This window comes from Bactrocera neohumeralis, chromosome 2 (genome assembly GCF_024586455.1).
Source record: "Bactrocera neohumeralis isolate Rockhampton chromosome 2, APGP_CSIRO_Bneo_wtdbg2-racon-allhic-juicebox.fasta_v2, whole genome shotgun sequence".
Taxonomy (NCBI): domain Eukaryota; kingdom Metazoa; phylum Arthropoda; class Insecta; order Diptera; family Tephritidae; genus Bactrocera; species Bactrocera neohumeralis.
The window spans coordinates 81,898,945-81,923,597 of NC_065919.1; the positions used below are offsets into that span (position 1 = coordinate 81,898,945).

A 24,653-nucleotide genomic window follows, 5' to 3' on the forward strand; every position below is an offset into this window, starting at 1 on the left:
TGTTTTTGAGGTAGGTTGGGAAGATTTCTCTAGAACTACTCAACTGATCTTTATGAAATTTTACAGAGGTTTTTGAGATGCGATTCTTAAAGACTTGGATACATTTTTTTTCTATTACAACTATTTAAAAAAAAATGTTGCGAAATTTTCATTTGTAAAAATGTATGCTAAAAATCCAATTTTTCGTTGGTTTTTCCTTCGTCCAAGTTCCAAATTAAGATTTTAGCTAAAACACGTATTTTTTCACTTTAGTTGATCCTGTAAGGAGTTATTTTGCCAACGCGGGAGCATCTTTTTTCCGAGCGGTCACTGGAAATGGCGTCGCAATGGCCGAGTTTAAAATATTTTTTTCCAAAAATTTCAGAATTTCTTTGTTAATACTAGTGTATGTTTTGTAACAATAAAAAATTTTAATGAAATATTTCATTTTTACATAAGAACATTTTTTAAAAAAAATGCAGTTTTTGTCCCTTAAGAGGTTACTTTAGTTTCACGGTTTCAAAAATAATTTTGTATTATCTTTTTTAATTCTGTAACAGCTGAAGAATACTGTTCTAAGTTATCAAATTTATCCGACTAATAATTTTGAAGATGCAGCCTTGAAAAGTTGGACTTCGAAGTCAGCTTTATAGTCACTCAAAACTTTAAAAGCGTTTTTCTTGAAACTATGTTTTCAAAGTCGATTATCAAAATTCCTTGCTAACTACTGTACAATTTTCACTTCCAGCTCCTGGCTTTATGATATTAATTGAAACAGCTATATTTTCTTTTAACTTGTGATGAACCTGTTCGAAGTTCTGCTGACTGCCCAAAATGACGTAGTAATTAATGATCGAGTTTTGTATTTTTCCCTTCGAAACTCCACAAAAGCTTTGAAAAATATGTGTTTTTGATATAATAAAATGGTTGAATAAAATATTTGATTTTTTTTATATAAAAAAGAAAATTTTGAAAATACTAGGTCGTTTTTTGCACGAGGAAACCCATATTACTCCTTAAGAAATAAATAGACAAATTGATACATTTATGTACTTTTAATAAACATTTAAGCAGTTAGTTTTAAAATTTTTTTACTATTATTAAATATTGAGAAAATTAGCCATTTTATTTCGAATAAAGAAAAACTCATTGTTATTTTATTCAATTTTTAAATACATTTGCCGGCAGGGTCAATATCTCGGAATAATACGTACATATGTTTACGTATGTTATGTACCACGTATGTGCCTGATATTCATATAACTGGTATGTAATTCCATTCGCATCAGTTGAGTTAAATATTTTCTACGGTAATTCAAAGAATACTTTTTGTTAAGCCAATTTTTACTTTCTTCGGACAACACGTGTACATTTTCATCACTCTTTCCACGGAAGTTGCGTAAATTCCATTCATCTGTTAGTCAAACGCAGTATCGTTTCCTGTTTATCCATTAACTTTCGGCCATTGAAAGAATAGGAGAATAGAAATTTAATATCTGACAGAGAATATTCAATCCGAACATTTTGTCAGCCATTTACCATCTCGACTTTTAAAGCAGCTATAATTATAACAGCTGGTATTTAAGGAATAATGTTAATATAAGATGCACGTGTGGCCTTTTTCGACGGTAAATGGGTTAAATATTTTGCAAAAAAAATATATAGATGTCGACCGCACCTACAAGAAGAAATGTCTTCACCGAATTATGAGCTCGATTTATATATGTATTTTTGTGGTCATTAGGAACCTACTAGTATATGTTACACCGAAATTGAACTGGCCCATACACATTTTTGGGGCAAAAACATAATAGAGACTCGAAATAATGTTAAAAAATAGTCTAAATTATCAACTTTATGAATATTTGTTTACTGTGATTAAAAATAGGTGTCTTGAAATAATGAAATCGAAAAAACGAACTCGATTTCTGGAAATTAGTTTCAAAGAATTTATATTTTTCTACGAAAGGTCTACTAATTTAATAGGTGTTATCAAGACTGAGTCCAACGTAGTCCGAATGAGTTATAAATTATTCGGGAAAAGATCATAGATCATTGATATAGAGGAAAATGCATATTATATAATATTTAAAAGTTAAAAATATATGCATTTAGACTCAGATTTTTTTATGTCGTTACAAGGATTGTTTTTGAAAAAGCTACTTTCAAGTTGATTTTCAGTTTGCAAATGGAAAATGCCTTAGATCAGGCGACTACAGAGAATGGTTGCTCAGATAAATCCATTTTCTTTAACAAAAAGCTTTAAATTGTTTGGCCTTCATGTCAAACACTTCTGCCTTTTACTGGAAGTCGAAAAAGTCGTTTCGTATTTCTAATCATATTTACCCAATATTTGGTTCAAAATCACCAAATAGTGACTTTATTTATCACTACGTCGTTTTACTAATTTGACGAACTTTTCCCACCAAATCAGCAATTTCACCAGTTTTGAACGACCTGCCTGTGACCATCATTTAAATTCGCAGAACCATTTTTAAATCACGTGTACGACGTATAAACCTGCCGACACAGCATGATTTGGCGTTCCACTTGACAGCTGGTGTCATAATTTGCGGCAGCCACAAATCAGTTGTCAACATGCCACACCAACCAACACACCCCAACTCCAGAACTCCAGAAGCAATGCGCCAACATTTCCCTAGCGGTTATTAATGAGAGAAACTTTGTTGGTGTAGGAATTCCGGAAGCCGCAACGAAGAACAAGGACACAATACAAAAGAATTTCGCGACTCTTTATTATTTTAAAATGAAGCTCAAAGCTGACGAACAAGAACAAGCAAAGCACAAAAAGCAAACGACAAAAGCGCGATAAAAATCGAAATTGGCCGTATCCTAGCAGCGTATAATAGCTTTTGTGTGGCAGCGGCAATGAGCGCTTAAAGCAATGGGAAAGCAAAAAATTTAGAAAAACCGCTTAGCGTTCGCGACAAACTTTGTCGCGGCTTTCAACAAAAAAAAAAAAAAATTATTGAAAAAAATGTTTAAAAACTTTCGCTAGCAACCACTGCCAAGTAATTCCCCACTTTATTGCATTTCCCAGCAGAAATGTCGGCACATGGTTTCCTTTTTATGTAGCCCAGTACAATGCCTCTTCCCCACCTTCAATCACAGCGCACGGCAAACGTGGCAACTAAGTGTCAAACACTTCGTCCCTTAGTCATCAACTTGCGACACCCACACCTCTTTCCTTCCTTCCTTCCGTCCGTGCTTCATGCAACACGCGTTGCGGTGAAATTGTGTGGCAAAGTTGGCTTCTTTAATTTTAAGTGGCATGTTGCGAGGTGTGAGCCGGCAAAAAGAAATGAAAATCACATGCAAAAAAAGCAAGTGAGAGAATGAAGTTGTGCTAGAAACAAATTCTTTGGCAACTCGCTGAATAATTCAATCAAATAGAGCACACATAGCCATGGGTACAAAGTTACCGTCATTCTTACAGTTCCTCCATTCACATACATACATACATATATATTGGTGCGTATGTGTATTTGCGCACGCTGCGCTTCTTTTTTACTACTTCCCATGTGCAGTTCCTTGTCGTTATTTTTTTTTAGTTTTTTTTTTTTGTCCTTTCAGTTGAACCTTCGGGACATCTGATTTAATATTGACAGCGCAGGCGGGTGGTTAATAAAGTTAAATTGTCTCATATAATGTGCAGTGAGCCAAATTGTCGCCCTTTCCATGCGCTCTTGCTGCTATTTTTCTATTCTGCTTTATTCTACTCCTTCCCTAAGCGTTTGCCGTTTTTTGTTGCTTTCTGCTGTCAAGCTCTCCGGTTGGCTTTCGCCTCCAGCCTGTCACAGAGGTTAAGTTGACAACTTTTATGTTCGATTAAATTTTAATACCCAAATTTTTACCTTATTAATAAATTCTGCACGAACTGAGTTAATCAAATGCCGAAAGTTTGAAAGTGTGACAAATAGCGATAGCGCCGGGCAGCTCAGCGATGCCTTATAATTATATTTGTGTGTGTGGGCAGAGATTATAAGAGTAGATCCGCTTTATTATATTTTCAAGCTGACTTCGTTTACAGTTAAACCAAGGCAATATAAGGCAACTTATGTTTTTTGCAAATAATTTTGGTTTTTGAAAAAAAAATTAATTTTAATATTTCTAATAAATTATAGTATATATTCGTACAAAATTGTGGATCTATGTCAGCAGTCGATTGAGATATCTATATTGATTTTTGAACAAGTATTTAGCCCAAAAGAATTTGCTTGAATTTTCGAAAAATTACTTTAAGTAAAATAAGTATGCTAAAATTTCATCGAGAATCTGGTTTGACCGTCAGCTATATAAAAGATTATTAAGATATCAAGACGATAGTGTAATTGATTTTAAACCCTATCTAAGGAAGAAGCCTCCTTGCTTCATTTGTGCCATTTTTCAATGATGCTACTCACACATAATGACAGCAGAACAATCTAATCACATTTAGTTAATCAAGTTTTTTTTTACTTAATTTACAAATTATTATTTTTTTTTTAAACATTTTTGTACTTTTTATAGTTTTTTCCTTAAAAGACATTTTATTTTTTTTTTGTTCTCTAAAAAAATTATTCTTAATACCCTCACAACTTAAAAAATTACCGATCTAAAAATTTTCAATATTTTACTTAACCCATAAAAATACAATGTGAGCACATTTTCTCTCAAAATTTAATTAATTTGTTGTAACACGGTATGATGGACTCAAGTGGTTTCGTCATGAAGTTTGAAAACTATCTAGCAATATAGTATATATGTAGTAGTCGCTAGGAGGCCATTTAACAAAATTCGCTTCATCTATAGCACTGGCGGATTCAGAGGGGGGAAATGTGGGAAATTTTCTCCTCCAAGGGCTAAATAGTTTATTAGTAATTTTACTACTCTGAAAAAATTTAAATATATCGGAAATATTAGCAAGAAATTTGCCATTTTATTTTAGAAACAAAATTAAAGACTGTCTTCGTGTTTGAATATAATAAATAATGCTAAGATACCACAAAAGTTATATGCATATATGTATGCAGAATAAATTGTTAATAAATGCAATCAATTCAGTAACCGAAAGTGCTAAATCTGAAGCGACGGGACTTAATAGAGAACTTGAAATAGATGCTGCATTCAGTCCCATCTGTGATATATTCGATTGATACATTCTCCGCGGTTTATGCTACAAGTTTTCCAAAATAGAAAAATTAGTACCTGGAAAAATAAGGAAATAGCGGGAAAAGCAACGATACTCATCGCTGCCGTCTGCTACTTTCAATTTATAATTGTGTTTTTTTGCCTATGTTATATTCTGTCTCTAACTCTTTCACTTAGCGTAATTCTTCAGAAAAAAACGATCGATCTGACAAAGACATCAAATACACAACAAAAAGCTGAGGAACATTTTCGATCCATATTTTCAGACACGAAAAAAATGGCGGCAGAACTGAAAGTTGACGAAGAAAAACCAAGCCGCAGATTGGCTGACAAACAAAACGAGAAAACTTCTGCGTGAGAACTTACGAAGAATACTACAGGATCTCAGTCTACATACCTCTTTTGGATACAATCGACGAAGATTTAAAGACGGGCTTTTCTAGAGAAGTATTGGATGGATTTCAACTAAGTTTCTTGCTTCCAGAAAAAGTTTTTGCTTTGAAAATCAAAGAAATTGAAAATATTTTTGACTGCTTGATAGATGGATTCAAAGGTCTTCTGGATAATAATAACGTCGTGCGACGTTTAAAACTCAAAGTTGAACTGGATCACTGGCAGTGACATTGGGGCAGATGCAAAAGTTAAAAGACAACAAATTAATACTGCAATGGAAACGTTGAAGACCTGCGATGTAGACAATACACCATAAATCATTGTTTTTTCGCATATTCTTCACAACTCCTGTAACGAATGCGAGCTCTGAACGCTCTTTCTCGACACTTCGCCGCATTGCTGAGGACGAATATGAAAAAATACGTTCGGGTATACATAACCGAAACATACCGGGCTGTTAACCGGTAAAAGACTTGGACAGTCCGGCAGAATTTCCCAAAATTTTTTCGAAATAAATTTGAAATTTGTTTAACTTATACAACACCAAAGTTCTCCTGCTTAACTATAAGGCGCACATCTAGTGTCATAGCTTAGAAAAAAAAAAACGATTTGGGGGATTAAAAAAACAAGACAATTTTTATATTAATCGGTTTATTTTGTGTTGGTTTAATTGCGAAATATGTAGTTTTGAGAAAAACGCATTTAAAGATAAACTAATGGAGTTCTAATGAACTGAACGGCTACATTTTAGAAAGCTACGAGTATAACTCACAAATTACTTCAATTATCGATTAAAAAGTTTATCGATTTATAACTTTGTAAAATTGATTTTAAATGTGTGACCTATCCCAATATGAAAAAAATGATTTTTTAAATCAATTTCAAACTAGTTGTGGCCGTTAAGCGCTACAACCCATACCCATAACTACTATATGACATAAACTACGAAAATTTTCCACATTTCTACTATGCAAATCGTCCGCTGAGAAATAAGTACTCTCATAAAGACGCCAGATCTCGTCTCAAATAAAGTTACAAATAAACTGTACAAAAAAAAAACAAAAATTAGCTGCCAAATGCAAATTGACTTGCGCAAGTATTCAAATAATTCGCTTAGATAATTCGCTCAAATGAAAGTATGCGAACAAGTTTAAACGCATTTGGAGTTCCTTTGGCTGCGCTGCCGCTTTTATTTTATTTTCCACGTTTTTTTAACTTTGACTGGACAAGCATGATTTACGTCAAACTTTTGCGACCAAGCAAACACCAATGACGCATCACCGCAACGCCACCAGTCAGAAAACTTTCGATTCTAATTGCCGTATTACACACACACACACACACACCTACACAAGCGCACAGACAAACAAATAAAAAGCTTGTAAGAATTCAATTTGTCAAGCAAAAAGCGAGAATTACAAAGCGACCAGCAACAAAAAAAGAGCGAACACAAATGAATTGAAATAAATAGCGAGGAAAAAAGTTGGCAGCAAAGTTTTTACAAAGCAAAAATGCGCACTGACAGTTTGAGAAAAGTTCGCAAAGCGCAAATTACTAGCGCCAAGCCAAGGCGAAAAAACCAAAAACAATAAAAAAACACATGCATAGCAGATGGGCAGAAGACACGGCTTTGGACGCTGACAAGTCCAAAGACAGGCAGCGGTGTGCGTAAATGAATTACTGGCGCTTGTCTTAAGCAGCAAAGTGAAATGCCGTTAGGTGCGGGAGGATGAGGAGGAATGTTTGCAGGCGAAAAAATCAAAATCACGGCGCGTTGAAATTGTTTGTCACAAATTAGAGTATAAAAATCTTCATAGAAGTGGCAGAAATGTAGCTGAAATGTGGGAAGGTAGGTTGTGAATTGACTAAGAAGACAGCTGCTGCATAATTTACGCAAGCACATACACACATCTACAAAGAAATATGAAAAAACGCCGCTTTGGCGCACTCAAAGGCCTTTCAGTTGCAGTTCTGACAACAACAACGCCAAAGCCGGCATAAGAGATAAATGGCGGCCAGTCAACCACTTTGAATTCGATCAAATTAAGTAAACGCTTCATTTACGCGCAACAACAACAGCAACATGCAGCGCGAAAAGCAAGTATTTAGTAGATGTGTGTGTGTGTATGTGCAGTTAAGCCATACTTACACATTCATTGCCCCAAGGATATAATTAAATTTTCAAAAGCTGTCCGCTGACAAGCGCAACAACCGGTAGCCAGCAAGCAGAAGCAGAGCACTAAACAAAAAAGTGGCCGAAGTGGCAACAAAGTAGCATAGTCAAGAAGCAGTCAAGTGGCCACCGGCCGTGTGCTCAGTGTTGCATAACATTTTGTAGGCAATCACTTACTTAATTCGCCAAGCAATGCAGAAAAATGAGTGCTTCGCGTTGCTTGGTTGCTGGTGGTGGCGCCCCGCCCTCCGCCTCGTGTTTGTCCATTTCGTTGGTAACTCTGAAATTCACCTGCATACCTTCGCTCACACTTCTACTTCTACTCAGCGTCTTGGCCACTTCGCTGCTGGCTACATTTTTAAGTGAATTAGTAGCCAATTACAAATACATGCACACTCAAACACATACACGCACACAAACAATAGCGTAAAGATATTTTTTGTCAAGGAGACAAATTGCCCGTTTGGCGTGTTTTTTATCAGCACTTTCGATACTTTATGCGCGTTGTTGGACTTCAAGTGCGCTTCGGCGTGCTTTTGACGAGCTTCCACATTTCCATACGTTTCGTATTGTGTCGTGTAATGGATCGTTTACATATTTCACTTGCTTGTATAATTTAGCTCACTTACGGCGAGTAGGTAATTGAGTTGCCGATTTAGAGGCTATTTGCGCTCTAATGAGCTCTAATGATGCAGTGATTTGTTTTAAATGCGCTTTTAAATATTTCAGCGATAGATGATTAGCTGTGACGCAGCTTGATTGAAATGTGTGCTGCAAATTGTGTTAATGTGCTTTAGGAAATTTTAATATTTTAAGCTCAATATGTTTAATGGCACGTTTTGATCTATCTTTGCTGGGTTGAAAAAATCGATTTTTTGAATATTTCTAATAAAGTCATTACTGGAAACATGTCTTATAAGGGATTTTATCGAAAGCATGTTTGTTTACCAGATATCAAGTCTCACATCCAGCATGGCGATCCTTATTTACATTGTTCTGTCAGCTTTAAACGCGTTTTCCTAAAAGTTTTTTTCAATAGCTTCTGAGAGCTTAAGAGCTTTTAAGCTTTGAAAAACACTTTTACGATTTTTATTGGTCTTGTTTGCTTGAAAGACATGATCAAAAATTAACATTTTTTAATTCGCTATCATTTTGTCAGACTTTCAAATAATAAAAAAAAACTGGTGTCTGCTATTTTTCCAGTCCATCGTTCAAAATAGACCCAATAGATCGCGAAAGTAGTGGAGCAATACAACGAATTTTAAGATTTCCTATAATTTAAGTGATTATATACCCTTGTGAATTAAATAAATCTAGAGTTTTTATCAATATATTTACATATGTCGAATGTATATGCATTAGAGCGGGCCGATTTTTTTCTATAAAGTCGCGTTTACGAGAAGTATTCTATGGCACATTCTGAAAAACTTTGCCTAAGAGACTATGAGTCTCAAACCGGTTTAGAACTGGCGATTTTTAAGGCGAAGTTAACAAAATCTAAATGATTTGAAAGATGAGTTGAAATCGTGATATTTGATACAGTTATCCAATCTGGCGGATTCCGTCAAGTGATCAATACAAGATAAAAATGCACTTACGTATTGAATTTCATTCGGATATCTCAAAAACTGACGAACAAATTTTTAAAAATCCCTAGGAAACTTCGCCTTAAAAATCGCTAGCTGAAAACCAATTTTAAACTCTTAGGCAAAATTATTCAGAATGATGCGTAGAACATACCCCCATATGCGATTTTTTTCGTAATTTTATTTTTTTTTTGGCTCCCTGAAAATCGACCCGCTCTAATATAAAAGTATTCGAATATAGTCTCGGAGTTATGATTGTATTTGAGGAAGTTCTTAACTTAGTATAAGATTAATTTAAACGCTTTTATTTTGAAACGCTGTTTTCAGAGAGGGGGAGGAACATTTTTTTGCAACGGTTCGATAAATCGATTTGAAATTTTAATACGATGTTCTGGCATATATTTATCAAGTAGTGATCGGAAGATTTGTAGAATGGAGTCATGTGTAGAAGTTCACACAAGTGAGGACAGTTCTCTGAGCGCCATTCACTTGGGAGAGTCCAGAAACGATTCTTTTACATATGGCTCAAGCAGCTCAGGACTTCCGATCTTAGATCAAGTATCCTCTGGGTAGCAAAAAAACATCCGCTTGAAGGCAAGCTAAGGTGAGTAGGCGAAAGATCCCTCCCCAGGGTTGTATGCAGAGTTTTGAATCCCTCACGTTAAAACACCAACAATGAAAAGCAGAAAACAGCCTCGGATAAAGAAGTGAACGGAAGAATAAGAGAGTTTCTAAGAGGTTGGCAAAATATAGAGGTTCAAAAGACAAATTTTTTTTTCTAGGTTTGGTATTTAAATCGGATTGCAGAAAGTTTGAACTGAGTTTTAAAAAATTAAATTCACTCTTTAAATTATAAATCAACTATAATTTTAAACTCATTTCATTCGCTTTTATTGAGCTTACTAAATAAATGTTGTACAACAACAAAATTTTCACAGTAATGTTTGAAGCGTTTGCTGTGTTTGCTGCCAAAAAATTTATACCAAAAATATTAACGTTTTTACCTTTAAAACACACAAAAATACTAAAGTCTCCATTTAAATATTAATCTTACGAACTTCTCTTTCTCCAACAGCAAACTTAAATCTTCGAAAGCTAATCTTTTATTAAGTAAAAGCTGCTCTAATGCTTTAAACTCCCCCAGCCGCTGCTAGACCAGCACCAACAACTGCGCAGCAAAAGTATGCCAACTTCTCTTCTCGTCTCCACAGAAGTGGCTGCACAAATTTTAAATGACATTTATGCATAAATTATGTTAATAATATAATTTTACAGTGGAAATCTATGAATATGAATGAATGCGCACGCGACACGAGCGCAAATGCACAAGTGAGGCAAAAAAGCAAAAGGAGCAAAAGGAATAAATGAATGAATGAACCGTAAGAAATTGCTAAGAGATCTTTGGCCAAAATTGAAACTGACTTGCCGACGAGACAGCGGTGCTGGCGACCACTGCAGTGCCCAAAGACACACTTTTAGCACAGACACCCACACAACGCGTACCACTTTGGCTATATACTTGTATATATTTATAGTACTTGTTAGTGTATGAGTGCCGTTATCATATACATCATTACGGTCGTCAACACCGAAGGAAAAAATAATAAAAATGAAAAACCTGCCGCCGTTGGCACAAAATCACGCGTACATTAATGGAGGAAATAAAAATCCAAATTGTCGCAAGCTTACCCACACATATACATACATACATATGTATATATGTATGTATATACTGCAAAAGACAACCCTGAAAACCACTAGGCGATTTCACCACACTGATTTGTGTGCTTTGCTTTGCTGCGTGTACGACTTCTTGTCTCCACAACTTGTAAGTTAATGTAATTTCACAAAATGTCCTTTAAAATCTGTTTGTATGCATGTGTGTGTAGACATTATGCCGAAGTAATGTTATATGTGTATGTGTGTTACGATTCCAAGCAGCGAACTAAATCACAGCCGCACAAATGTAAGGAGAAAAGCTTACACAAAAAGCAAAAACTGTAAAACGCTGAAAAAAATGTTAACGGTTGTAAAGGAAGACCATTAAACAGGCGCAGGATATGGCAATGAATCTTTTATTCTACGCGTTGAAATGCTTTGAAAGACGGCATACAAATTTATATATTTATATACAAAGCTTCGGATATACTTGTGTACTACATATATACACTATACATATTTTGCACGAGTCAAGAATAATATTAGCTTAAGTAATCATATTATTTTTGGACTTAAATCGAACTAGTCTGAAAAAAATCAAACTCATACCAAATTTTTTGGAAATATGGTATATAACTTGTGGTCCAAGTAGCGTACTATTCGCGACAACATCACCCATCTTGAGACCTAGCATTCATTATTGGATAATGTTCGATCGAATGTACCACGTTCAGCAAGCAGTGAAGAAAATAGAGTAGCCTTAACTGAGAGTGTAAGCGAAGACCGTGGAGAATAGACTCGGGGCCGTTCGCAGTAAATCGAACAGAGCTATAGAAAGGCTTGGCATATTTTATAAGACTTTAAATTGAAAGCGTACAAAATACTTGTGCTTGTGCAAGAACTGAAGCCGCTCGACCTTCCCAAGCAACATCGCTTCGCTCTATGGGCTCTTGAAAAGTTCCAAGAAGATTTGACGTTTTCGAAACAAATTTTGTTCAGCTATGACTGCTATTTCTGGCTCAATGGATATATAAATAAACAAATTTGCCGCATTTGGGATGAAGAGAAACCTGAAAAGATTCAAGAGCTCCCATTTCATCCAGGAAAAACTACGGTCTGGTGTGGTTTGTGGGCCGGAGGAGTCATCGGTTCATATTTCTTTGAAAATAATGCCGGTGAGAACGTAACCGTCAATGGAGACCGTTATCGCGCCATGATAACCGACTATTTAATGCCTGAAATTGAAGCTCTTGATCTCGGTGACATTTGGTTTCAAAAAGACGGCGCCACTTCCCACACATCGCATCAATCAATGGATTTATTGAGAGAACACTTCAGTGAACTGATAATTTCATTGATTTCGGGGCCGGTCGATTGGCCACCAAGATCGTGTGGTATCACACCGCTAGACGGAGCAAATCATCACGCGTGTCATTCGCCAGTTACCAGTCGAAATACTCGGTCGAGTCATCGAAAATTGGACGCAACGGGTGGACCATTATGGATGACTGCGTTAGCCGCGGCCACCATTTGAAAGAGATAATCTTCCAACAATATATACCAAATAATATTCTTTTCAATGATAATAAACATTGCAACATAAAGTTGAGGTTTAGTTTAATATAGGGAACCTCTAAATGGATCACCCTTTAGTATACTCTTAAGAAAGCATAATTGCTACATCGCTACATTGCAACAATAAACACACATAATCTGAACAAAATCTCTCTAAAATGTGTTTCTTTGTAATTAAGTTGAACTAGTCCGTTACAGATCTGTTTGGTCCGTATAAAACCGGCAAATTTCTAACCAAAATCATCATCAGCAGGCAAAAGATATGAATCGTTCGTATCGAAAAAACATGTTCGGAGGAGTAGTTCGGCTTCCGTTTCACACTAGTCGAAAAGTAGTTTGTAATCAGCTGTTTTTACTTCAGGGTTTAAGCATACATATTAAGTTGTCAACGTGAGTTAGTGTGTGTATTTGAAGCCATTCAACGAAAGGAAGAAATCGCAATAAAAATTTGTGGGCAATTATACGCATACAATTATAATAATGCTTTGCGTTCTTAGTAATTCTCATTTTTATTTCATCACCTCCGTTCATGGTGTGGTTGGAGGAGTCAGCGAGAAGAAACATTTTCTTCTGAGATAACTGAAGGAATTTATTTTGTGGAATAAAAACTTTGAAGTGAGAGCTCTATAAAAGCTTCTAACATTAGTTAGATATCCATTTATTGGACATTTAATACATATGATATATATCTCCTAAGGTGCTGAATATGTAGACTTCAGTATCTATAGTTGACTTTTGATCGAAAATATCGGCCAATGTATAGCAAATACAATTAAAATTCAATGGAAATCCTTTCGTGAAAATAGTAACTCTGTGTATCAAAAATGTGTTGAATCGGATCAATACTTCTCTTAGCCCTCATATAATCATCCCGAGTCTCAAAAAATTTACTAAAAAACTTTACAATTTATAAGTAACGCAAACTTCACACATTATATACCTAAATGGTGGCAACATCGCATTTCTGTCACCGTACACTGACAAAATTTTTCAAGTAAAAGAAACCACACTTCAAAACAATTTATATCATGAGTCAGAGTAAGCTAGAAGAAGTCAAAATTTTTATTGCCAATCAAATTAATTTCAAAATATTTTTATTTGTATATTTTTATAAAATTGTGAAATCGCTTTCGTATGAATACGCTCAACAAAACGACAGTTGGCATAGCAGCCGGTGTTGCGGGCACACTTTTTCTCGGCTATTGCATCTATTTCGACCGGAAACGACGCGCCGATCCCGAATACAAAATGAAAGTACACGAGCGTCGACGGCGCCAACGTAAATATCAGAATGCGGTACGAAATGCAAGTCTGAATGATTACGAAGCATTGCAGCGCTATTTCGCACAGGAAATCAATTTGGGTGAAACACTAATTGGACGTGGGGAATTCGAGAATGGTGTGGTGCACTTCGTTAATGCTTTGGGTGTGTGCGAACAGCCGACGCGTATACTGGGCTTCTTTCAAGCCACACTTTCGCCGCAAGTATTCGCTATGCTGATTATTAAGCTGCAGGAATTCAGTAATCGCGCCAATGCCGAAATGAATGGCATACCCAAAATAGGTAGCGCCAATTCCATTGACAGTGCGGATAAACCGGTTTGTTATGTTGACGGTTCGCCGAGTACGATTTTGATTGATGATCTGGAATAGTTGTGTCGTCGTATGTGTATGTGTGTATATTTGGTTCGATTATACAATTATAATGCTTGTATATGTTGTTGTGAGAGCATTGTATATACTTTATATTTGTATAAAATTATAATAAATTTTAAAGTAAGACAAAAAACATAATATTTGGAGCTTCAAAGGGATCTGGTATTAGCAGTTAATCCTCCCAGACTAACTATGTTTAGATATGGTATAATAGCTGTCTTCTTTTTAACATTTCTCACTACGATATTCTTGAGCGCTGCTTTCTTGTGAAATATTTAAGAGATGGATACAGCAATGATATTGAGTTCGATACAGAAGAGTAAGCAGATACCTCATATAAGCGGTATAATCACGAAATATCTTCTGTCATCAAACAAACAGTCAATGCATTCAAGACTTGGCTCGAACGTCACTGTTGACAGTCGAAACTTTGAAGTCGTAAATAAATTCGTCTATCTTAGAACCAGCAACAACACCATCAACAATATCAGCATCGATATCCAACGCAGAAACATTCTTGCCAATGAGTGATACTTTGGACTGAGTAGAAAATTGAAAAGTAAAGTCCTTTCTCGACGAACAAAGACCAAACTCTACAAGTCCCTCATCATTCCCCTTCTGCTATATGGTGCTGAGGCATGGACAATGACATCATCTAAAGTGTCGGTTTTAGGAGTGTTCGAGAGAAAGATTTTTGCAGAAGATTTATGGCCGATGGAATGATGAGCTGTACGAGATGTACGGCGATAGACACAGAGTTCAGCGAATCAAGAAACAGCGGCTGCGCTGGCTAGCTTGTGTTGTCCGACTGGAAAAGAATACTCCAGCTTTAAAGGTTTTCGATTCAGTACCCGTTATTCACAGTTAAATATGAAGCGATTTCAGCAAGTGAACTAACTTTATTGCTGGATTAACTTTCAAGCACTTTGAATTAATATTTGACAGCTCCAATCAAAGTAATAAGGTAGACTCCGCTTTGCATAATGGAAGCTTTAAGGACAACTCCAATGGCGGCTCTTGAATTTGTACAAAGCTGTCATCTATAGACCTCTTTGTTGAAAACTGCGCAGCAAAATCGACAGGACGACTACTGGCTGCGGCAGAATTTACATATAAAACCTCAGGCATAGCTCTGTGGGTAATGGCGGTTGGGCATGACCCCACTTTTCAACTGAAAAAGGAAAGTTTGCATTAAACGTAGAAAGAGACCATTGTCGTAAACGTATGTTAACTACTCGCAACACATTAAACATTTTTACGGATGAAACGATGAAAATGGACGATGAGTTTATTCGGGAATATACTGTCCAGGGTTAGGCATAAGTTTACGTAGCCGGACCACTGCAGTATATTTCAAGCTGAGGTCTTTGCTATTGCAAAAGCCGCGGAGCTGATTTCTAATGCACCTGCAGGCAATTTCAGAGTAAACATCTACGAGTACGTAGACAGCCAAGCAGCAATCACGGCAGTTACCTCTTATAGCATATCGGCCAGTAGTGCCTTTGGAAGCAGGGCGGAAGTGAAAAGTGTAGCCAGAAGTAAGCAACTTCACTTTTACTAGGTGTAAGGCCACAAAGGCATCGAGGTCAATAAATAGTGGACAAGATTGCCAAGAATGAAGTATGGCTAACATCCGAAAAAATTATCAATATTGGGAAACACATGCATTGTTTTTGGGGCGATCTTGACAGACATAATATGATAAAGAAAATCAAAATCCGATGGAACAAGCTACCAGGGCGCAAGATTGCAAAAGTCATGTACAAAACGGTAGATGGGAAGTACACAAAATTCCTATTGGCACTCGATAGAAGAGACTGGAGGACCTTGATGATAATACTAACTAGTCACTGTCTGGTGGTGACACACGCCCGTAGGATAGCGCTGACAGATCGAGAATACTGTCACACTTGTCACACATTGGCAAGAGTACGCTGTATGCATCTGGGCTTCCCACGGTATGATACACTGGAGGATGTATCGATAGTTAGGCCAAAGAGTCTGTTAAAATTCGCCTGAAGCACAGGCATACTAAAGCATGACTACTCCTCTTGGAGCTCTTAAAATAACTATGTGTACAAATATATGTTATCTAAGCAAAAATAATCTAATTTTCTAGAGTACTCACTTTCCATATAAAGTCTGTATGCTATCCGCTCACTGGCAATTATACTAGCAGTTGGTTAGCTCTAATCCGTTTCCAATGTCGCTATTGTCCTTGTTTTGTTTTTGTTTTACTCATATTTTTTTTGTTGTTATCCAACCAATGTTTAAGCTTATTTCATATGACCGTTGTTTTTGTTTTTGCTTTTTGCTGTAATTATTTTTTTCATTTCATTTTTTTATTGTTGTTTTTATATTTATACTCAGTTTTTATTTGTAAACTGATTTTTGTTTTAAAGTGGATAGAAGGTAGAAAGCAATTCGTTGGCATTATTTTTACAGTTAGGTTATAGATTAAATCATTTCATCAACTACCGATTGCTATATGTGTATGTAGTATATATATATATATATATGTATATATATGTATGTATGTATTCAAATACATAACTCTAGTGTTGAATTGGCATGGCGCTACCAGACTGCCCAACTTGCGGCGCAGATCATTTTACATTAAACGTACATATGTATTTATGTACACTATGTTGCATATCGAATGTCACCACCACCTCAGCGTTGGGTCATTCGCCATGCTGCACCTCGTTTACACTCGGGTTTGGCGGGCAATCGCTACCAATTACTCGTTATTAGTATGCTCTTTTACTTCTCATTTGCTAGTGTTTACAAAATCCACCGATTAGATTACCACTCTATTTAGCTAATAATGTTGTTGTTGTTATAGTTATAACTAATTTACTCCACATTGCGCGCACTAACAGCCGCTCGCCATGCACACGCACCGCTCTAGTGCACCCAGGATGGTGGCGTCACGACGCTCGCTTGTGAGTATTGAACGCGTGCGTTTAGATTTGTTTGCGTCGGTGTGGCGGTTGGCAACTCTAACATGTTACTATTGTTATTATTGTTGTTGTTGTTATTGCTAGCGATACTATTCAACAGTGATGGCATCAATTGTTGCTGCTGTTGCTGGGGTAACTGAGCCTGCAACTGATTCAGCTGTTGTTGTTGTTGGTGCGCATTATTCGCACCGCCGAGGGCGCTATTAACCAAATTCGCCGTATCGTTGGCAACACTTGTGGGGTCAGCGGTGAATGGTATATTGATGTCTAACATGCCGTCAATGCTCATCTCCTGCCGAATCAACTGTGGAGGGTAAAATAGAGTGATGGGAAGTTTGAAATATAATGCAAAGCGCTTGACATTAAAGGAAATTTATTTGGTATTTATTACACTGTTACTCACCTCCTCGAGATTGCAGTCGAGACCAGGTTGAAAGCTGTCCAATGTAAATTCGTCAATTTGTGGCTCATTGTTGAGCGCCTCCATGCACTGACCGATGAGCGTCGATGCGCAGTTATTGTCTGCCGAAACAAAATAAAGCGTATAATTAGGGAAAAGAATATTATTTTAGACAAGTTTAGTAGTTTGTGTATAAAAATCTTCGAAGTTTGAGGTTTTTTGTCGATCGAGTCTTGAATAGTGTAACTTAAGTTGTTGAAATTGTTGTTGTAGCGGTTATCTAGTAATCGTTTGCTTTTAAAAACAGAAAACGTGCTTTTTCGACGGGGTCCAAGGTGGGGGGTGTTGGATGAGTATAGTTCCAGGCATTTTCAGTATCAATTGGCAGTATGGAATGGACACACTAACCACCTGGGTAGTGTTCGAGACCCAACTAATACCTCTGTCGTAGTTTGTGTCCGACAACCGGTTGCAATGCAACTCCACATTCAACTGACAAGGTATCCGTTCTTCCCGCATTTGGGTTTTAACCACATCCACCACGATATTCCCCGAGGGTTCAGTCCGCATGAACAGATTGGAGCAAACTTCAAGGGCTCCTGCTCCCCGTGGTACCAAAATTAAGCCTCAGGTCAGACCTCGTAGCCGAAACTACTACCAGTTAAGCTTCCATACATCTCTATACTGGTGACCAGGGGTGGGATGCTATAGTATACAGAATCCAATGTGGTTTAACGTGGGTATCTGCCTAAGGAGGCTCAAATCCACGGTGTTTTCTATTACTAGAAACACACAGATCAAAACAATGCGTTGATCAGCGCCCCAAAGCATGAGTGCGTGCACCCGCATCATACTTCGGAGAACCAAAGCATGAGTGCTGGCATATACACTTACACTTTGGTTCCAAATTGAAAGGGTGGGACTCCCTTTCCACCTTGGTCGGGTTCGAGGCCCATCTAAAACCTCTGCCGTACTCTAGGTCCGGCACCCGGCCGCAGTGCGACTCCACATTGGACCACGAATCTCCACAAAGGGCCAAAAACCCAATGAGCAGACTGAAGCGAACTTCAGGGGCGGCTGCTCCCCGTGGTACCATGTTTTAGTCTTTGGTGTGACCTGTAGCCCAAGCGCACTTTGGCTACTGCCAAGTGTCTCGTAAAACCCTCCGTAAACGAAATCGTAAACGAAAACACGGTAAAAATACAGTGATATACTAACCATTTTTTACGCTGAATACTATAGCACTATATCTGACATGGACTATGCTGACATTTCGAGGCAAGCCCAGAATGACAGACACAGTGCATGCGGGATTTTAATCGCCTTTTACGACAGGCATGCCTTACCGCGGGGGGTCCCCCCTTCCCCGCAGGGGGAGCTATAGTATCCAGAACGAAATTACTCGAGCTCTCGGCTGCAGTGGATGCTGGTTTGTCCCCAAATACGCCATTAACATGGAGGGAGTCGATGAAGGTGGCTTCACTGTGAATGACCGTCAGTGTGATTTTAAAGTTTAAGGCGTCCGTAGTCTAGTCGGCGTCTTCGATTGTTGTTCGATTTCACCGACGTAATTAAAGAAAGACATCTGGAGTCTCCCAGCAACGACTCCACTTAAAGCAGACGACTGCAAAGATTTGTGTTCCTTGAGCACGGCATGTAGGCTTGAACGGGTAGGTATTCGACAGGAGACACCAAGAAGTATCGTTTAATGGTACGAAGTGCTGGACTTAAGCACGTCTGAAGCATTTTCGCCCCCGTTTCACTTCATCAAGCCGACCATACCGGTGCAGCACAGTTTTTAAAGTTCAGTCGATTGCCTTGTTTGTTGTCAATAATGTTTCTCTATCCTTTCCCCATGAGCTGCCGGCAAGCGACTTAACGATTTTGTTGCAGCTCGGTATTTAGGCAAGAATCATCGTCGTATGAGAAGTGAAGACTGTCGTGTGTAAGACTTAAAATCTTAGGCATGTTGACAGTCGGAATTTTAGCGCCATCGACTGTGATATTAAGATATGGTTTGAGCTCCTTCGTTCAGTTAGTGAATATGGTGGCTGTAGACTTAGTGGAGGGGAAAGTGTCAAGTTCCTTGCAGAGAAGAAGTGAAAAAAGCGAGCCCCAACAATATCTTTTCTTCTCGGATTTCACGAAAAGAGAGTTCGCCTAGACTGTGGCAAACGACTAATCTTACTACTGAACTGATATCGAAAAGTTGGAAAATTGTTAAAATCGAAATTTCACCCGCCCTGGCAACTATGCTACATAATGTAATCGAATTGACACCTTAACGTTTATGTTAGGTCTAAAAATAGAAATTACTCAACAAACTTTAATAAAATTTACATTTCAATGGATATACCAGACAGCTTTCGGAGGAAGTGCCAAACTATTAAAGAGTTTGAATAAGCAAAATGTGAGTTAGGCCCGGCGCAACTTTAAACGAAAGTTTATCATATGTTAGATATCGTTTAAGAATTGGTATTTTTAAAGTTGCTTATTTATTTAAACTATGTAAATACTGAAATTAACAGTTTCAGACGGTTTCGCCGATTTCATTTCCTGAAAGACTTCGTTTGATCAAGCAATTAGCGATTTACCTTCCAAATTTGTGTTAAGTGACTGTTGTTGTTGTTGCTGCTGTTGTCGCTGTTGTTGTTGCTGTTGATGTTGTTGTTGTTGTTGCTGCTGTTGCTGTTGTTGCTGTTGCTGCACCATTAAACTAGCACCGTTATCATTCGCAACGCCAGCGGCATTGGCGGCGTCCAAGACCACATTACTGTAAGTGTTCAAGGAGTCCGACGACGGCTCGCTGTTCGGATAGGCGGGTGACATGGTTGTGGTGACTGAATTTGGCGACAGACCCTGCACGCATAAAGAAAAAGAAAAAAAAGTAAATAAAAAGAAATTTTAAGACAACATTTAAGTACTGTAAAATAAAAGGTGGGCTTACGTCGCGTGAGTTGTGCAAGCAGCTGCACGTCAGCGAGCGATGCAACAGGCATTGTTGTGCCTGCAGGCTGTAGCCCTGCGAGACGACCGGTCCGTTCAGGCCGTACGTCTGTGGCGCCTGGTATGGCGGTGGCGGCTGCGTGGGTATGCCGGAGGCAGCGCTAAACCTACTCCAACCGTATGACCGTTTAGTGGTAAGAGGAAGAGACAAAAAATTTCACTTTATTTATCTGCGGACTGAATGGCTTGATAAAAGCTGAAAGTGCAGTAAACACCACTACATATACACACATGCATAACGCACACACACACACATGCTTGCAAGCAACTACTAACGCCCACAGAATTCTCAATTCAAATGCAAACTAAAATAGTTTGAGAAACAAAAATTTGCATTTTGCACGCTACTGCAACTCATACACGCACAAAAATACAAAATCAAATAAAAACATACTGAAATAATAAAAATCACATCGGTTTACACAAATAAGAGAGGGAACTGAAAATATGGTCACTGACCCTTGTAGAATATCCTTTGGCAGTTTGACCTCCGCAATTGAGCCAGCGAGTTGCTCCATTGAGGCTGCCTGTGCTGGCGTTATGCTTGTGCTTGTGTAATCGCCGCCAAAACTCCAATCTGGCTCAAGTCCTATGAGTGCTGGTATCGGACTCAGGCGTCCGCAGGAACTGGCATTCGATGAGGCGCGTTGTCGGAAATCCGGCGACAATTGGAAGTTGCCACTTCAAAATCATCGCAAACAAACCAATAAGAAATCACAGCCGAAATGAAAATATACAAAAAACAGAAATGCAAACAAAAATTGGAGTTAAAAAAAATAATAATTAAATGTGAAGATAATAAAGATAATTTAAAGATAACTTTTTAAAATGTGCAAATTAAGTATCAAGTGCAGTTTAGCTATGAAATGTGGCAACTATTGCTTAAAGATTAATAAATATATATACGATATTTTCAAAATGCGTTCTAAATTTATAATAATGTCTAGAGAATTTCAATTATTGAGCTGAGGGTTTTATGCAAAATTATAAACATTTTGAAATCCTAAATTTATAATAAAAATTAATTGTAAAAAAATTATAAATAAATAATTTAAAATATACCATAAACAAATATATTTTTGACCCACAATCAGTGATTTTTTCAAATATATCTTTCAAAAATATCTAACAAAATTGTGCATATATTTTCTAATTGTATTTTTCTAATCTCAAATCTCAATGCGATCCAAAATAAAAAGGATAGTTGACCGTTTGCACGGTAAAACGGTATTCCCGCATATTATAACCGGCAGGGGAGTCCGTTATAAAGAAAACTAAGGATAAACCTAATCTTCGAATGAAATATGTAACAATTTATATCATATCATATCATAGAAGCACCGAAGACGACGGACCCAGTAGGGTAAGAGCACGCTCCCTAGGCAACAAACCCAAATCTTACCACCCACCAAATAAGACGTCCCCAGTAGGCGACCAAACTACCGTAAAATACCGTTGTCAGTTATGGAAATACTTATCTCCAATATTTTGGTATACGCCCTGCACAAAGTGGTCACATAATCGATCTATGCCAAATGTCACCTCAAAATAACTATTCGTATTTAGTATACGCTTGTCTTTCTGAAAGAATAAAGTGCATTCGCGGATTTTTACGATGAGTGAAATTATTCACCAAAGATTTTCCATTAAATTTTGGGTGCGGAATCAAATTTCTTGTGCCGAAACGTTCAGTACTTTAGAAACGGCCTTCGGTGAGAATTCATTGTCGTGAGCAAGGGGTTTTGATTGCTACAAATTATTCAAAAATGGTCAGCGATTAACAGTCAGAGATCTTACTGGCATCGTTTGCGCGGCCGGAATTATGAGCCGACTACTCTTGATTTTTGAACACTCTTACTTCAATGATTCTTCGTGAGTTTTTCACCAAATTTTCAACCAATATCGTACCATAACCACTGTGTTCGCCTGTCTTACATAGCTCAATGTGACTTCTGGCTGTTCACCAAACTCAAATGACCACTTCGGAAAAACCGTTTTGAGTTAAGTGAAGATATTAAACGTCAATCGCTACGCCCATTATAGGCTATTCTAGAAATTGACTTTAACAACTTTTACGAGGATTGGAAAAACGTTGCCACAAGTATATTGGAGCTGGACGACTTTTTTTGCAGGATAAATTAAGAATTTTTAAATTATGAACAGAACATTAAAATCAAAATGAAAAAAACTTCATAGTATTATTGAACTGTTTCTTTAATTATAATAATATAGTTATATAATTATACTAAGAACTTCGGAAATATGTTTTTAAAACATCATAAATTAAAGTGAAATAATGCTTCCTTAATCATAAATATTTTCTAGTTAGTTAGCTATTTAAATTGTGCTGCTTTGTATCTAGATAAAACTACTTAAAAGAACATGCTAAATTTTGGAAGAGTTTATAATAAAATAAATAGTTTTTAGAAGGAAACTATACTGATAGCACACAACAAAAAAGCTTAAAATATGCATTTATCAAAAATTCCTTAGTAAAGAAATTATATGGCATTGTATTTCGAATATAACAGAAACGAGTAAAAATGTTAACTTCGGCTGCAACGAAGCTAATATACCCTGCACAGGTGTGTTTCTTTTAGTAACTATGTGTTCAGTTTGTATGGAAGCAATATGCTGGGTCCAACCACGTCAGGTGGGCCATGCGAATTTCGAAATCGCCAAAGTGGAGGAGTCGGAGTCCGAGGAAGACGACGTTGGGTCTCTTCGACTAAACAACTCAACACTAAAGTTTTCGTTTACCACTTGATGTGGTTTGACCCTGCTATAGTAATCCGATCTGAACAATTTTTTCGGTGATTAGTTTTCCATACAAACCCTTGATTCCGATAGTTCAGTTTGTATGGCAGCTATATAATATAGTGGTCCGATATCGGCAGTACCGACAAATGAGCAGCTTCTTGAAGAGAAAATGACGTTTACAAAATTTCAAAACGATATCTTAAAAACTGAGGGACTAGTTCGTATATATACAGACGGACAGACAGATGGACAGACAGACAGACATAGCTTAATCGAGTCAGGTCAACATACTGATCATTTATATATACACTTTATATGATCTCCGACGCTTCCTTCTGGGTGTGTTTGCAACTTGTTTTGCATTTGTAAATAAGTACCGATTTTGGTATGAATAGTGGCGAAGCGTGGTGCTCAGCAACGAAAAAAGTTCAATTTCGATGGACCTAATGGTTATAAGATATATTGACACCATACACAAAACTCTCGGCGTACTTGCCTCTGTCGAGTACACGGCGTAGGTTCTTTTTCGTAGGCAGCTTTTTGTTCTTCTTCTTCTTAATTGGCGTAGACACCGCTTACGCGATTATAGTCGAGTTAACAACAGCGCGCCAGACGTTTCTTCTTTTCGCTACGTGGCGCCAATTGGATATTCCAAGCGAAGCCAGGTCCTTCTCCACTTGGTCCTTCCAACGGAGTGGAGGTCTTCCTCTTCCTCTTCCTCTGCTTCCCCCGGCGGGTACTGCGTCGAATACTTTCAGAGCTGGAGTGTTTTCATTCATCCGGACAACATGACCTAGCCAGCGTAGCCGCTGTCTTTTAATTCACTGAACTATGTCAATGTCGTCGTATATCTCGTACAGCTCATCGTTCCATCGAGGAGGATGGAGTCATGTGTAGAAGTTCACGCAAGTGAGGAAAGTTCTCTGATCGCCATTCACTTGGGAGTGGCCAGAAACGATTCTTTTACACATGGCTCAAGCAGCTCACTACTTCCGGTCTTTGACCAAGTATCCTCTGGGTAGCCTAAGAACATCCGTTCGAAGACGAGCTAATGTGAGAAGGCGAAACATTCCCTACATAGTTTTGTGCGCTGGGCTTGGGACCCGCCACGTAAAAAACAATACCAATGAAAAAGTTTAAACAGCCTCGGCAGCTTTTTGTTATGAAGGAAAAACTGCAATATGCTATATATCAACAACATCAACAAAAATGAATGCAGCAATGAATTTAGACTTGTTCGATAGTAAATTAATGTAATTTTCGGGGCAATTATACGAGAATAATTGGACTTTCAAGCAAGTCAATGAACCGAACCATATTGCAACTCTTACTAAAAAAATGTTTAGAGTTCA

At 37.5% G+C, this 24,653-nt stretch overlaps 2 protein-coding genes across 4 annotated transcripts in view; one reads left to right on the forward strand and one right to left on the reverse strand.

The window, feature by feature from the left end:
- The window catches only part of LOC126761443 (forkhead box protein O), a 103,964-nt gene that overhangs the window by 11,083 nt on the left and 68,228 nt on the right, over positions 1–24,653 (reverse strand). For all 3 annotated transcript variants that reach the window (XM_050477610.1, XM_050477600.1, XM_050477591.1), the window contains 5 exons: positions 21,001–21,222; positions 20,483–20,648; positions 20,130–20,394; positions 17,539–17,657; positions 16,301–17,439 (listed from right to left, as the gene is read on the reverse strand). In XM_050477610.1, the coding sequence (XP_050333567.1) occupies positions 17,080–17,439; positions 17,539–17,657; positions 20,130–20,394; positions 20,483–20,648; positions 21,001–21,222 (1,132 nt within the window). In that variant the 3' untranslated portion in view covers positions 16,301–17,079. The remainder of the gene's footprint in view (positions 1–16,300; positions 17,440–17,538; positions 17,658–20,129; positions 20,395–20,482; positions 20,649–21,000; positions 21,223–24,653) is intronic.
- Positions 13,531–14,238, forward strand: LOC126761596 (mitochondrial import receptor subunit TOM20 homolog B-like). Its single transcript, XM_050477913.1, has one exon. It carries the CDS (start codon positions 13,651–13,653, stop codon positions 14,167–14,169), a length of 519 nt encoding a protein of 172 aa, XP_050333870.1. The 5' UTR covers positions 13,531–13,650; the 3' UTR covers positions 14,170–14,238.

Coding starts and splice junctions, on each gene's coding strand:
- LOC126761596 (XM_050477913.1), top strand. CDS start 13,651: ATGAATACGCTCAACAAAACGACAGTTGGCATAGCAGCCGGTGTTGCG.